The sequence below is a fragment of the Mesoplodon densirostris genome, chromosome 8 (genome assembly GCF_025265405.1).
Source record: "Mesoplodon densirostris isolate mMesDen1 chromosome 8, mMesDen1 primary haplotype, whole genome shotgun sequence".
In the NCBI taxonomy this organism is placed as follows: Eukaryota; Metazoa; Chordata; class Mammalia; order Artiodactyla; family Ziphiidae; genus Mesoplodon; species Mesoplodon densirostris.
In genome coordinates, this window is record NC_082668.1 from 95,811,741 (window position 1) to 95,827,978 (window position 16,238).

Here is a 16,238-nt window from a genome sequence, read left to right on the forward strand (position 1 = left end):
GGAAGGAGGAGGTCTTGAGCATCTGAGTCTGGTGGCTAAGATGGAAGAAAGGTGGGGAAATCAAAAGGACAACTTAGTGGCTAGCTCTCAATCTGGGGACTGGTTCCTAAGCCTGGCCCCATGGACTAAGTCCAAGTCCTATGGAGAAAGAAAAGCTTTAGGAACTAAAAGACTTGTAAAAAAAATGAGGTACATGCAGGACTGATTAGGGGTCAGGCAACAAACTATAGCACACGGTAGGGAAAGTGAACCTTCTTACCTTCTGCACTGACTACCGAGCCCTGCTTGGATTTGGAAAGGCCACCAGTGCATCTGAGACAGTGCCCAGGGGGCTGTGGCACAGCGGTGGTGAGGAGTGCAGGTATGCTCATGGGAATTCTGCAGTGGGCCAGGAAGCCCTTGTCCAGCAGATGCTGCTCTGCCATGTTTAGAGGAAGAGGACTTAGGAACACGTGGAAGAAATGATGAGTGAGCAATAAAAAATTTTTTTTTAATCTTGGGGATTCCCAGAGCTACTTCAAGAGTGACTTTTGCAAAGGGCTTGGGTTCTTACACTACAAGGGAGAAATGACCAAGCAGCCAAGTATAGATTATCACTGTTACCGTGACTCTATTTATAGCCATGGTCTGGAGGCCTGGTGAAATCCAGGTATGGTTATATTATATTCTATTTTTTGTGTGTGTGTGTGTGGTATGCGGGCCTCTCACTGTTGCGCCTCTCCCATTACGGAGCACAGGCTCTGGACGCGCAGGCTCAGCGGCCATGGCTCACGGGTCCAGCCGCTCCGCGGCATGTGGGATCTTCCCGGACCGGGGCATGAACCTGTGTCCCCTGCATCAGCAGGCGGACTCTCAACCACTGCGCCACCAGGGAAGCCCTATATTCTATTCTTAACCCACTCCTACCCCTGTTCATTGGCCTTGAGATCCTTGAGGGCAGAGACTGCTGATTAAAAAAAAAAAAAATCTCTGTAGCCCCATTACCTATCAGAGGGTAGGTACTCATCTTATGGCTGTGGAATGAAGTAATAAAATTAATGAAAGGATAACTATCTCCAAAGGACAAATTTAGGACAAAGAGGTGGAAGTTACAGAAATGTGATTCAACCTAAAATTGCTTTCTAACAATTAGAGCTCCCTATCAGTAGAAAAAGCCCACCGTGACATTGTGAGAATCTTATCACTAGAAGAGTCATCAAGGATGTCCCAGAGGAGGTAAACACCGCATGAAGAAAGACAGATCAAATCATTTCCAACTCTCAAATTGCTTGGTATTAATTACATGGAGACCAAGAGAAGATTGGCCATGACAAAAGAGTTAGCCGCATAAGACAGGAGGCAGAAATGATGAGTCAGCAACAAAACTGGTTTTTTTAAAAAGTCTTCAAGGACTGTCTATAAAAATCAGCAAGCTTTAAATCAAAGTTCATCAGAATTAAACTAAACATTGTTTATGAATTAAACTGAATTTAATTAAACTGAAACATTGTTGCATGAAACTCTAGACATTATCTTCAAGAGCTATCCTATTAAAACTCTGAATGATGTCCAGAGGACTAAGGTATCCAATGGACATTATCTATAGAGAAGATGTTAAGTGATGAAGGTTAAAGGAAAGATTTACAACGTGTTGAGAGCAGGCTGTGATTTGTAGACTCATAGCCTGTTTCAATGTCTCTTCCATGGCCACTGGTGAAGTAAATGCTAGAGCCACCTGTCTTTATTCCTTTAACTTCCAATAAATGACCAAAGGATCCCACATCTACATGAGGAAAATTACTAGACAATGCAGGAAAGGTCTTCTGAAATAAATGGACATTCTACATAAAGGCCACAAATAGAATGATGGAGAGTACTCTCTCATAATGTCAAAGTTCAAAAGCACTTTTCAAATGTCTCTTTAAAGAAAATCTGACCTTTCTTTCTTTCTTTTTCATTATCAGAAGTTTGCCAAGAGCAGTATGGGCCCTGGGTCATTTCGTTTTGACATGGAAGTTCTCTCAGCATTAAAAATAATGAAATATTTAACTCTGCAGTGACCATGAGGACACATTCAGTAGTTAAAAAAAAAAGAACAATATTAAAACATTAGGATTTCAAAGGAAGGCTTTTCCCCCTCATATATGAGAGAGAGAACCTATATGAGGCCATAACTAGCTAAAGGACTAAGTACAGATAGATATTTTAAAATGTATTTCATGTTATTTTACATGAAATTTTTAGGAAAATAGCTGAATACACCACTAGTAACTCTATGTCTAAATCTTTTTTGGGTATAGATTAGCTGGCATTAAACATAGATGTGAACATACATTTTCACGAAAACAAAAACCTCTTACAAAAGACCTCTTGCTTCCCGTTTTAAGGTATAATTTACAAACAGTAAAATTTATGCTTTTTAAGCGCATAGTTCTGCAAGTTTTGACAAATGCAGTTGTATAACTGCCACCACAAGCAAGAAGGAGAACGGTTCCTTCACCACTCAAAATTCCCCTGTACCCGCTCATAGTAAACCCTTCTCTCTATCTCCATACCCTGGTAACTACTGATCTGCTTTTCTGTTCCTATAATTTGGCCTTTTCAAGAATGCTCTATAACTGGAATTAGAAATGGACTCTTTTAAATTTCATACACTTGATAAAAAGTGAAGCAACTAAAGTGCCCATTTTAATGTACTGATTTCTATTTTCTGAACTTAAAGGCAATAAGTACATGAAATCAAATTACCTTCAACTATTACATCTTGAAACAGGTATTACCCAAAGAGCCTTTTGAATATACAGATCTTTAGGACTTCACTTTCAATATATTGAATCAAAAGCACTCATGTGGGTCCTGAGAATTTAGTTTTTATTCAGTTCTCCAAGCTTGATTCTGATTGATCCCGCCAGATTGGGAAACAATCCAGCAGACATTCACTATATGAGATTAATTACCAGACTATAAATTATGTGTGGCAATGGGATCAAAATTCAGAGATTGGGAGGGTTTTATGCAGGTGATCTTGTCCTGAGATGTGGCTACCATTTACTGGCTGCAGGGCCTTGAACAAGTCACTTAAACTCACTGAACCTTGGCTTTCTCCTCTGTCACGCATGGGTAATGATGCCTACTTCATCAGGTTATCTGGGGGGATTCAATGCATATAAAGCATTTAGAATAGTACCTGGCACACTCAGCACAGAATAAATGGAAGCTGCTTATCTAGCTGGTATTACCATCATTGGTATTGTCATCATTATCATCATCATGCTTTACTTGTCCTTCTCCATATTTCTGCATTTTGGTCAATTTCACTGTTTTTTTTTTAGCCCTTCTTCTAGAGGTGACCAAAGTAAAGAGAATCTATTTTTGTAGTAGCCAAACTATTATTCAGGGTAGTGCAAAGCTAACAGAAATTCACTGATTGTCCCCAACCCTTACTTTCACCCTGCTACAGCCTCAAAGATACCAATAGGGACAAAAAGTGAATTACTAGAAACTCTTAGTCTTTTCCTCAAGGGGTATTGGTCAAACACAAGCAAACAAAAGGGAAGAAGACAAACGAGGGACCAGAATAAAGCAAAAAAAAAGGTTATCTATGCAGTTATGGAATATCTAAAAATCGACTTTATTCATTAGCAGTTTTAGATGTATATACATGTATTTTTATGTATAGTTTTAATTTAAGCCCTGAAATACAGAAGAGTGATGATATTTGGCTGCACTTGCTGATCTAAAGAAAAAAAAAACTCTTATCCTCAGAAATTATGCAATGCTGCCAACACCACGGATCGAAGATGAGGATTAGAGACAAAACTGAAACTCATAAGCCCTACCTGTTCTCAGCATCGGCACTGCACTTTGGGGACAGCAATTCAAAGGATTTGGTAAACTTCACCACCTGCCACACAGAAAGACAACAAACCCAAGTCAGTTAAAGCTTTCTCACAGTTTAAAATATTCCAGTAAACATTTTTCATCTTTATAATGACTATTACAATAATTGGAGATTAAAGAGAGATTTTAAGTGGAGAAATCCTGAGGCATACAAGAAAATTTTATCCTACATTTTGTACTTTATTTCTTACATGGCATATATTGCCCAAGTTTTAATACATTTCTAAATATGTATATATTTTTACAATAAGGTGTAAAAATCCTGTGGTGGTCAGGCAAAGGGACATCTCATTTGAAAATAATTTTTTTACTGCCCTTTTAACAACCCAGTCACCATCCATGGAGAACCTGGTAGAGACAAAACATCTCTCAAAAGGTTGCCCTCCATCAACCCCAGGTTCCTGAAATTCCCTTCCCTGGCTTATCACTGTCCTCAGGTGAATGTTTTTCTGTCACCTGCAAAGGGTAATGAAGAGGAAGACACTTAAGATCATCCCTAGTGTGGACACTTCCTCCCTTAACTGTCCAGTGAAACTGGCACAATCAGTTCAAGATCCTGACCAAGACCTATTATGCTGAAAGGTAATTTATAGGCACAGAAAATGCAAAGACAGTTTTTCTTATCAATAGCTACTGTTGAGTTCTTACTATAAACCCGGCCCTACCCCAGAAGCTTCTTTGACTATTTAATTTCCCTATTACACCTCTTTGAGGTGGGGATTTTTATCTTCAGTGTATAGATGAGGAAACCAACCCATAACTTTAAAGAAACTTACACTGTTTCACACAACTAAATGGGGCCACTGGGATTAAAGCAAGTCTGCATGACTCTAGAGTGTCAGTTTTTTCAACAACGCTAAAAATATTGAGTGGGAAAGGCACCATTTCTGGTCCTCTTTTGACAAGATATACCACATCATAGAAAAAGGAGGCCCTATACTGAAAGGAGTCATCTGAATGTCACTGGATGCTTCCAAGGTTGACATTTAGATTTGCCTTAGCCAGATGCAGTCATGCTTCAAAGGCCGTTTAAATTAACCACTTTTATAAGGAACTGATGGGCACTTGAAAAAATGACTTGGGAACTGGGAATAGATTAAATATTAAAACAGCTTTATCAGTGAGGTAATGAACCCATACTAAACAAATGCAACATTAAGTAAAAGATAAAAGCCCATCACAAAGAAAACTGTGTGTGACTAGCAGGGCAGTGCCAATAGCTCAACTAAAAGGAAATACCCTTGACAACTATAGGACATATTTCATTTCATATTCTAATGTGAAATATGCCTCTACAAAATTACTCATTGTGGCAAATTTTATTTTCCAGAGATGGCCACAGCAATATCTGCTATCCCACATTCTTCTCTACAATATGACCCTGCCACCTTCCTACCAAGTTGTAGGGTCTATATTTCCTCCCCTTGAATCTAGGTGGGCTCTAGACCACTACAACAAATAGAATATATAGAAGAGAGGCTATGCGCCTTCTGAAGTTGTCATAAAAGGCAATGCAGCTTCTGCCTCATCTGACTGGAATACTTGTGCCTGGAGCCCTGAGCCACCATGTCCTAAGTCCAACTACCCTGAGGACACTATGCTGAAAGGTAGCCAACCATACAGAGGAGTCACATGTAGATGTTCTGGTCAGCAGCTCCAGTCTTTAAGTCCTCCCAGCCCAGGTGCCAGACATAAAAGCAAACAGACCTTCAGATGATTCTAGTTCCCAGCCATTAAATCACCCCTGATCTCCAACAGTGGTTCCAGATATCCTGCAAAGAGGTAAACCATCCTGGCTATTCCCTCTCCAAATTCCTGATCCACAGGATCAGGTTAAACCAACATGGTTGGTTTAAGCCTCTCAATGTTGGGCTTATTTATTACACAGCAAAATTAACTAGAACACTTATCTTAATTGAGGGCTTAAACAGAAACCAATCTCTTAGAACACAGAAATCTTGATCTAGCTGCAATATTCTTGGGGTCTCACAAGGCCAACAAGCCACAAACAGACTATTTGCTATCACCAAATAATAAATTCCTCAAACCATACCCTAAATAATTCTTAAAGTTAAAACAATAACAGGATAATAAGTAGAAGCATTTCATTTATGCTTGCAGAATGGGAAATTGTTACAGATTTTAAAAGAGAAAGTCATATCTCTACTTTGATCTCTCATCATCTGTGATTTCTTTCCATTATTTTGTTAGATGACAGTAAATTCTTCTACTTTTTAATCATGTTTTAGGCTGTTGCTATGAACTGAATGTTTGTGTCCCCCCAAAATTCATATGTTGAAACCCTAATCCTCAATGTGATGGTATTTGGAGATGGGGCTTTTGAGAGGTTATTAGGTTGTGAGGGTGCAGCCTCATAAGGGGATTAGTACTTTTAAAAGAGACAGAGAGAGCTTGCTTCTTCTTCTCTTCTCTGCTATGTGAGGATACAACGAGAACATGGCCACCTACAAACCAGGAAGGGTGGCCACACCAAACACTGGATCTGCCAGTGTCTTGATCTTGGATTTCCCTTTCCCAGCCTCCAGAACTGGGAGAAATACATGTTTGTTATTTAAGCCACCCAGTCTATGATAATTTGCAATAGCAGCTCAAACTGACTAAGACAACCATATCCTACCATTTTACTGCAAATCTGTATGAGGCATTTTGCATACATTATGACCAATCCTTTATGTACGTATTGATGCTTACAACATCCTGGCAAGGTAGGTATTATTATCTCCATTTTCCTGAAAGAAAATGAAAGCTTAGAGGGGTTAAGTGGTTTCCTGGAAGCCATATAACCAATATGTTAACAGAATTGGGATTTGAACCATGTCGGTCTGATTCCACAGCTTCTAATTTCCCCACTACTCACTGCTTTCATAAACATGAGCAAGTAGCATTGAAAGAGAAAATTATTTGGACATGACTCCTTCAGAGCCAGAATACTTAGATAAATTCTGCCTTTATTTATTAATTCTATGAATATTTATTGAGTACCTACTATATACCTGAATCTGAATAAACATAGACTAAAAGTAACTTGAAGTAAAACACTTGGCTTGATATAAAATAAATCAAGTTACCAATCAACTAATAATTGTTTTTGCATTTGGAAATCAAGAAGGATATATCTTTTAATTTCCAGACTTGATAGATGAGATTAAACTCTCCAATATTACTAAGAATACTTTATTTGGCTTAATTTTCACTGCTGATTAGAAAACTTTACAACTCTGAAAGGACAGATGTTAATTTCTGAAAAACTGACATCCATTGGGTGGTAAAAGGGGGAGTAAGCCCCCTTGGTGGGGTTTTTGAGGATCACTCTAACACGGCCACAGAGATTACACTCAGAAACGCATGTGAAATTAAAAGGTTTATTATATTCACAGGCCCTAGAGAGGGGGGCACAGTATGCCCAAAGGACCACAGAAAGTCACCCAAAGTGCAAAGTTTGGTCACTGCAGGCAGGCAGACAGCAGAGCAAGGACCCACGGGTTAAGTGCCTTTATAGAGGGTCATAGGTAGGGTAACTTGTGGCACTCGGGAAGCATTCCCCTTGGGTAATTTGAATGTGACTGGGTCTACATGGAAAGGAGACAAGGGGTAAAATGCGGAAGTCATCATGAGGCTTGTGGCTTGAGTACATATGCTGACGATGGGTACCCAGAAGTGGGCAATAACTAAGTGGAAGCTCAAAACAAGCAGGGCAAGTGCTGTCACTCAGGAAGCCACTGGGGCAACAAAGAACAGCTTGACATTACAAAAATGATTTTTGTCCTATAGCAATGAAAATGAATTTTATCCAAGCAGAAGTGCGCATGGCTTCTGTGCAGTAGAAAAGATAAGCCCATAATTACAATTTTATTGTCCTGGATGATGGTAAGCATTTTTAGACTCTAACCTAGCAATCTTGTGCCTGCATTCATCCGGTATCTGTTTCAGAACGGACTACTACTTTGCTGGCTTCTCTCATTAATGTGTTAACTACATCTTTGATACTTGCTTGTTTTAGATTTGTGCAAGGGTTAGGTTTTTAACTTTTTGAAAACTGTTATTTGACACAACAAATATGTACTGAGTGTCTGTATGTGTCAAGTAGTGCAATAGGCACTAGGGCTACACAGTAAAAGTAAAAGAAAAAAAAAATCCTTGCATGCACGGAGCTTACTTTATGGTAGGGAGCTTAATTTGTCCTGGCTCATCAAAATTAGTGCTCCCTGGAATAAAAAGTGAACTTCTGCTCTCCATACCTTAAGAAATAAACCTGAAAAATGTCTAGAGATTAAAAAAGAATAAAGATCTTTTCAGAATTAAAAAAAAATCCTCTGAGTGATAGAAGAAATAGAGCAGAAAATCCTGAAATCTTAAAGCTATATAACTTACAGCTCTAGAATCACAAAGAGAATGGATAAGATAAACAAGAACCTCAGTGAAATGTCAGAATGTTTGAACTCTTGAAATGTAAGAGAGGACTTGTTAAAACTACCAAAAGCAAGAAATTCCTTTTTCTAAAATGTTTGAACTTTTTATTCTAACATAAATCACATGCTGAACAGAAAAACAGGGTCAAATATTTTGTTTTATTTTATTTTTTGGTTTTAGTTTCTAAATTCCTTTTTAATGAGTAAAGGGAAAGTCAAGGATTATGCATCTTTCAACTTTAGCACTCCATATCATGGAAAGTACTAGTTGTGTTCCCCAGTAAACCAGCCCATGGTGTCCTGATCAAAGTCAGATACCAGATTCATGAACCACAATGTTGACCTTGTGTGTAGGAAGAAGTAAGCTTACTCAAAGAAAGGTCTGGCCTTTGCCCTTGTCTCCTGGGAGGTAACCTCTAAGCCCCTGGAATGTCCAGCCTGGGTAAGTATGTCTTTGTTTGCCTGGGTGCCTTGGGCCAGCCAGATAGTAACAATGTAACTTAGAGTGGTGGCTTTGAGCCACACCAACAATGTGATTTAGGGTGGAGCCTTTGGGTCACATGGTATCAGTTGACCTCTGGAGGGCAGGGAGACTGAGGGCAGCTATGAGGGTGGCCAAATAGGTTTTAGTGATCAAGCCCTAACAAAGACCCTGGATGCCAAGGCTCGGGTGACCTTTCCTGGCTGGCAATACTTCATGCATACTGAATACTTCATGCACACACAGTGATGTGTGCATCACTGCTGGGAGAAGTTAATGCTTTCCATGACTTCATGGAGAGAGGTCAACTGGAAGCACCACTTTCGGAACCTTCCTGGACTGATCTCTCCCTTGGTTTACTTTAATTTGTATCTCTTCCCATAATAAACCATGACCGTGTATATAACTGCTTTCAGTGAATTCTGTGAACCCTTCTAGCAAAATATTGAGTTTGAGAGTGGTCTTGGGAACTCTTGAACTTGTACTTGGTATCAGAAGTGAAGACAGTATTATAGACTATGTTCCCTAATTTCATACCTTGTATAATTCTTAGGTTCGCGTGTCTTTAGAAGAAAAATGAGGACTTCCTGGGAAGATGGCGGAAGAGTAAGACTCAGAGATCACCCTCCTCCCCACAGATACACCAGAAATACATCTACACATGGAACAACTCCTACAGAACACCTACTGAACGCTGACAGAAGACCTCAGACCTCCCAAAAGGCAAGAAACTCCCCACGTACCTGGGTAGGGCAAAGCGGAGAGATTCCCGCAGAGGATCGGTGCCAACCAGCACTCACCAGCCCGAGAGGCTTGTCTGCTTGTCCGCCGGGGTGGGCGGGGCTGGGAGCTGAGGCTCGGGCTTCGGTCGGAGCGCAGGGAGAGGACTGGGGTTGGCGGCGTGAACACAGCCTGCAGGGGGTTAGTGTGCCACGGCTGGCCGGGAGGGAGTCCGGGGAAAAGTCTGGAACTGCCAAAAAGGCAAGAGACTTTTTCTTCCCTCTTTGTTTCCTGGTGCGTGAGGAGAGGGGATTAAGAGTGCTGCTTAAAGGAGCTCCAGAGACGGGCGCAAGCCGCGGCTGAAAGCGCGGACCTCAGAGACGGGCGTGGGATGCTGGGGCTGCTGCTGCCGCCGCCAAGAGGCCTGTGTGCAAGGGCAGGTCACTGTCCACGCCCCCCTTCCGGGGAGGCTGTGCAGCCCGCCACTACCGGGGTCCCAGAATCCAGGGACGGCTTCCCCGGGAGAACGCACAGCACGCCTCGGGCTGGTGCAACGTCATGCCAGCCTCTGCCGCCGCAGGCCCGACCCACCTCCTTACCCCTCCCTCCCCCTGGCCTGAGTGAGCCAGAGTCCCCTAAGCGGCTACTCCTTTAACTCCGTCCTGTCTGAGCGAAGAACAGATGCCCTATGGAGACCTACACGCAGAGGCGGGGCCAAATCCAAAGCTGAGACCCGGGAGCTGTGAGAACAAAGAAGAGAAAGGGAAATCTCTCCCAGCAGCCTCAGAAGCAGCGGATTAAAGCTCCACAATCAACTTGATGTACCCTGCATCTGTGGAATACATGAATAGACAACGAATCATACCAAATTGAGGAGGTGGACTTGGAGACCAAGATTTATGATTTTTTCCTCTTTTCCTCTTTTTGTGAGTGTGTATGTGTATGCTTCTGTGTGATTTTGTCTGTACAGCTTTGCTTTCACCATTTGTCCTAGGGTTCTATCCGTCCGTTTTTTTTTTTCTTCATAATTACCTTTTATTTTAATTACTTTATTTTATTTTATCTTACTTTATTTTATTTTACTTTATCTTCCTTCTTTCTTTCTTTCCTTCCTTCCCTCCTTTAGACAACGAATCATCCCAAATTGAGGAGGTGGACTTTGAGAGCAAGATTTATGATTTTTTCCCCTTTTCCTCTTTTTGTGAGTGTGTATGTGTATGCTTCTATGTGAGATTTTCTCTGTATAGCTTTGCTTCCACCATTTGTCCCAGGGTTCTATACGTCCATTTTTAAAATTTGTTTGTTTGTTTGTTTTTTCTTAATAATTATTTTTTATTTTAAAAGCTTTATTATATTTTATCATACTTTATTTTATTTTACTTTATCTTCTTTCTTTCTTTTTGTCCTTCCTTCCCTCCTTCCTTCTCTCCTCCCTCCAACCATCCATCTTTTCTTTCTTGCTTTCTTTCTTTCTCTCTACTTCTACTAATTCTTTCTTTCTACTTTTTCTCCCTTTTATTCTGAGCCGTGTGGATGAAAGGCTCTTGGTGCAGCACCCAGGAGTCAGTGCTGTGCCTCTGAGGTGGGAGAGCCAACTTCAGGACACTGGTCCACAAGAGACCTCCCAGCTCCACATAATATCAAACGGCAAATATCTCCCAGAGATCTCCATCTCAACACCAGCACCCAGCTTCACTCAACGACCAGCAAGCTACAGTGCTGGACACCCTATACCAAGCAACTAGCAAGACAGGAACACAACCCCACCCATTAGCAGAGAGGCTGCCTAAAATCATAATAAGGCCACAGACACCCCAAAACACACCACCAGACGTGGACCTGCCCACCAGAAAGACAAGATCCAGCCTCATCCACCAGAACACAGGCACTAGTCCCCTCCACCAGGAAGCCTACACAACCTACTGAAACAACCTTAGCCACTGGGGACAGACACCAAAAACAACGGGAACTACGAATCTGCAGCCTGCAAAAAGGAGACCCCAAACACAGTAAGAGAAGCAAAATGAGAAGACAGAAAAACACACAGCAGGTGAAGGAGCAAGATAAAAACCCACCAGACCTAACAAATGAAGAGGAAATAGGCAATCTACCTGAAAAAGAATTCAGAATAATGATAGTAAAGATGATCCAAAATCTTGGAATAGACAAAATTCAAGAAACAGTTAACAAGGACCTAGAAGAACTAAAGATGAAACAAGCAATGATGAACAACACAATAAATGAAATGAAAAATACTCTAGATGGGATCAATAGCAGAATAACTCAGGCAGAATAACGGATAAGTGACATAGAAGATAAAATAGTGGAAATAACTACTGCAGAGCAGAATAAAGAAAAAAGAATGAAAAGAACTGAGGACAGTCTCAGAGACCTCTGGGACAACATTAAATGCACCAACATTTGAATTACAGGGGTTCCAGAAGAAGAAGAAGAGAAAAAGAAAGGGACTGAGAAAATATTTGAAGAGATTATAGTTGAAAACTTCCCTAATATGGGAAAGGAAATAGTAAATCAAGTCCAGGAGGCACAGAGAGTCCCATATAGAATAAATCCAAGAAAAAATACGCCAAGACACATATTAATCAAACTGTCAAAAATTAAATACAAAGAAAACATATTAAAAGCAGCAAGGGAAAAACGACAAATAACACACAAGGTAATCCCCATAAGGTTAACAGCAGATCTTTCAGCAGAAACTCTGCAAGCCAGAAGGGACTGGCAGGACATACTTAAAGTGATGAAGGAGAAAAACCTACAACCAAGATTGCTCTACCCAGCAAGGATCTCATTCAGATTTGATGGAGAAATTAAAACCTTTCCAGACAAGCAAAAGCTAAGAGAATTCAGCACCACCAAACCAGCTTTACAACAAATGCTAAAGGAACTTCTCTAGGCAGGAAACACAGAGAAGGAAAAGACCTACAATTACAAACACAAAACAATTAAGAAAATGGGAATAGGAACATACATATCGATAATAACCTTAAATGTAAATGGACTAAATGCTCCCACCAAAAGACACAGATTGGCTGAATGGATACAAAAACAAGACCCATATATATGCTGTCTACAAGAGACCCACTTCAGACCTAGAGACACATACAGACTGAAAGTAAGGGGATGGAAAAAGATATTCCATGCAAATGGAAACCAAAAGAAAGCTGGAGTAGCAATTCTCATATCAGACAAAATAGACTTTAAAATAAAGACTACTAGAAGAGACAAAGAAGGACACTACATAATGATCAAGGGATCGATCCAAGAAGAAGATATAACAATTGTAAATATTTATGCACCCAACATAGGAGCACCTCAATACATAAGGAAATACTAACAGCCATAAAAGAGGAAATCGACAGTAACACAATCATAGTAGGGGACTTTAACACCCCACTTTCACCAATGGACAGATCATCCAAAATGAAAATAAATAAGGAAACACAAGCTTTAAATGATACATTAAACAAGATGGACTTAATTGATATTTATAGGACATTCCATCCAAAAACAACAGAATACACATTTTTCTCAAGTGCTCATGGAACATTCTCCAGGATAGATCATATCTTGGGTCACAAATCAAGCCTTGGTAAATTCAAGAAAATTGAAATTGTATCAAGTATCTTTTCCGACCACAATGCTATGAGACTAGACATCAATTACAGGAAAAGATCTGTAAACAATACAAACACATGGAGACTAAACAATACACTACTCAATAACGAAGTGATCACTGAAGAAATCAAAGAGGAAATTAAAAAATACCTAGAAACAAATGACAATGGAGACACAACGACCCAAAACCTATGGGACGCAGCAAAAGCTGTTCTAAAGGGGAAGTTTATAGCAATACAATCCCACCTTAAGAAACAGGAAACATCTCGAGCAAACAACCTGACCCTGCACCTAAAGCAATTAGCAAAAGAAGAACAAAAAACCCCCAAAGCTAGCAGAAGGAAAGAAATCATAAAGATCAGATCAGAAATAAATGAAAAAGAAATGAAGGAAACGATAGCAAAGATCAATAAAATTAAAAGCTGGTTCTTTGAGGAGATAAACAAAATAGACAAACCATTAGCCAGACTCATCAAGAAAAAAAGGGAGAAACTCAAATCAATAGAATTAGAAATGAAAAAGGAGAAGTAACAACTGACACTGCAGAAATACAAAAGATCATGAGAAATTACTACAAGCAACTCTATGCCAATAAAATGGACAACCTGGAAGAAATGGACAAATTCTTAGAAATGCACAACCTGCCAAGACTGAATCAGGAAGAAATAGAAAATATGAATAGACCAATCACAAGCACCGAAATTGAAACTGTGATTAAAAATCTTCCAACAAACAAAAGCCCAGGACCAGATGGCTTCACAGGCGAATTCTATCAAACATTTAGAGAAGAGCTAACACCCATCCTTCTCAAACTCTTCCAAACAATTTCAGAGGAAGGAACACTCCCAAACTCATTCTATGAGGCCACCATCACCTTGATACCAAAACCAGGCAAGGATGTCACAAAGAAAGAAAACTACAGGCCAATATCACTGATGAACATAGATGCAAAAATCCTCAACAAAATACTAGCAAACAGAATCCAACAGCACATTAAAAGGATCATACACCATGATCAAGTGGGGTTTATTCCAGGAATGCAAGGATTCTTCAATATACACAAATCAATCAATGTGATACACCATATTAACAAGTTGAAGGAGAAAAACCATATGATCATCTCAATAGATGCAGAGAAAGCTTTTGACAAAATTCAACACCCATTTATGATAAAAACCCGGCAGAAAGTAGGCATAGAGGGAACTTTCCTCAACATAATAAAGGCCATATATGACAACCCCACAGCCAGCATCGTCCTCAATAGTGAAAAACTGAAACCATTTCCACTAAGATCAGGAACAAGACAAGGTTGCCCACTCTCACCACTCTTATTCAACATAATTTTGGAAGTTTTAGCCACAGCAATCAGAGAAGAAAAGGAAATAAAAGGAATCCAAATTGGAAAAGAAGAAGTAAAGCTGTCACTGTTTGCAGATGACACGATACTATACATAGAGAATCCTAAAGATGCTACCAGAAAACTACTAGGGCTAATCAATGAATTTGGTAAAGTAGCAGGATACAAAATTAATGCACAGAAATCTCTGGCATTCCTGTACACTAATGATGAAAAATCTGAAAATGAAATCAAGAAAACACTCCCATTTACCATTGCAACAAAAAGAATAAAATATCTAGGAATAAACCTACCTAAGGAGACAAAAGACCTGTATGCAGAAAATTTTAAGACACTGATGAAAGAAATTAAAGATGATACAAATAGATGGAGAGATATACCATGCTCCTGGATTGGAAGAATCAATACTGTGAAAATGACTCTACTATCCAAAGCAATCTACAGATTCAATGCAATCCCTATCAAACTACCCCTGGCATTTTTCACAAAACTAGAACAAAAAATTTCAAAATTTGTTTGGAGAAACAAAAGACCCCGAATAGCCAAAGCAATCTTGAGAACGAAAAACGGAGCTAGAGGAATCAGGCTCCCTGACTTCAGACTATACTACAAATCTACAGTAATCAAGACAGTATGGTACTGGCACAAGAACAGGAAGATAGATCAATGGAACAGGATAGAAAGCCCAGAGATAATCCCACGCATATATGGTCACCTTATCTTTGATAAAGGAGGAAGGAATGTACAGTGGAGAAAGGACAGTCTCTTCAATAAGTGGTGCTGGGAAAACTGGACAGGGACATGTAAAAGTATGAGATTAGATGATTCCCTAACACCATACACAAAAATAAGCTCAAAATGGATTAAAGACCTAAATGTAAGGCCAGACACTATCAAACTCTTAGAGGAAAACATAGGCAGAAAACTCTATGACATAAATCACAGCAAGATCCTTTTGGATCCACCTCCTAGAGAAATGGAAATAAAAACAAAGATAAACAAATGGGACTTAATAAAACTTCAAAGCTTTTGCACAGCAAAGGAAACCATAAACAAGACCAAAAGACAACCCTCAGAATGGGAGAAAATATTTGCAAATGAAGCAACTGACAAAGGATTAATCTCCAAAATTTATAAACAGCTCATGCAGCTCAATAGCAAAAAAACAAACAACCCAATCCAAAAATGGGCAGAAGACTTAAATAGGCATTTCTCCAAAGAAGATATACAGACTGCCAACAAACACATGAAAGAATGCTCAACATCATTAATCATTAGAGAAATGCAAATCAAAACTACAATGAGATATCATCTCACACCAGTCAGAATGGCCATCATCAAGAAATCTAGAAACAATAAATGGTGGAGAGGGTGTGGAGAAAAGGGAACACTCTTGCACTGCTGGTGGGAATGTGAATTGGTACAGCCACTATGGAGAACAGTATGGAGGTTCCTTAAAAAACTACAAATAGAACTACCATATGACCCAGCAATCCCACTACTAGGCATATACCCTGAGAAAACCATAATTCAAAAAGAGACATGTACCAAAATGTTCATTGCAGCTCTATTCACAATAGCCCGGAGCTGGAAACAACCTAAGTGTCCATCATCGGATGAATGGATAAAGAAGATGTGGCACATATATACAATGGAATATTACTCAGCCATAAAAAGAAAGGAAACTGAGCTATTTGTAATGAGGTGGATAGACCGAGAGTCTGTCATTCAGAGT

At 39.8% G+C, this 16,238-nt stretch overlaps 1 protein-coding gene across 1 annotated transcript in view; it reads right to left on the reverse strand.

Annotated features, from left to right (window-relative positions):
* The window catches only part of PDE11A (phosphodiesterase 11A), a 440,483-nt gene that overhangs the window by 234,012 nt on the left and 190,233 nt on the right, over positions 1-16,238 (reverse strand). The window contains exon 5 of the mRNA XM_060106356.1: positions 3,819-3,883. Coding sequence (XP_059962339.1) covers positions 3,819-3,883 — 65 coding nt within the window. The remainder of the gene's footprint in view (positions 1-3,818; positions 3,884-16,238) is intronic.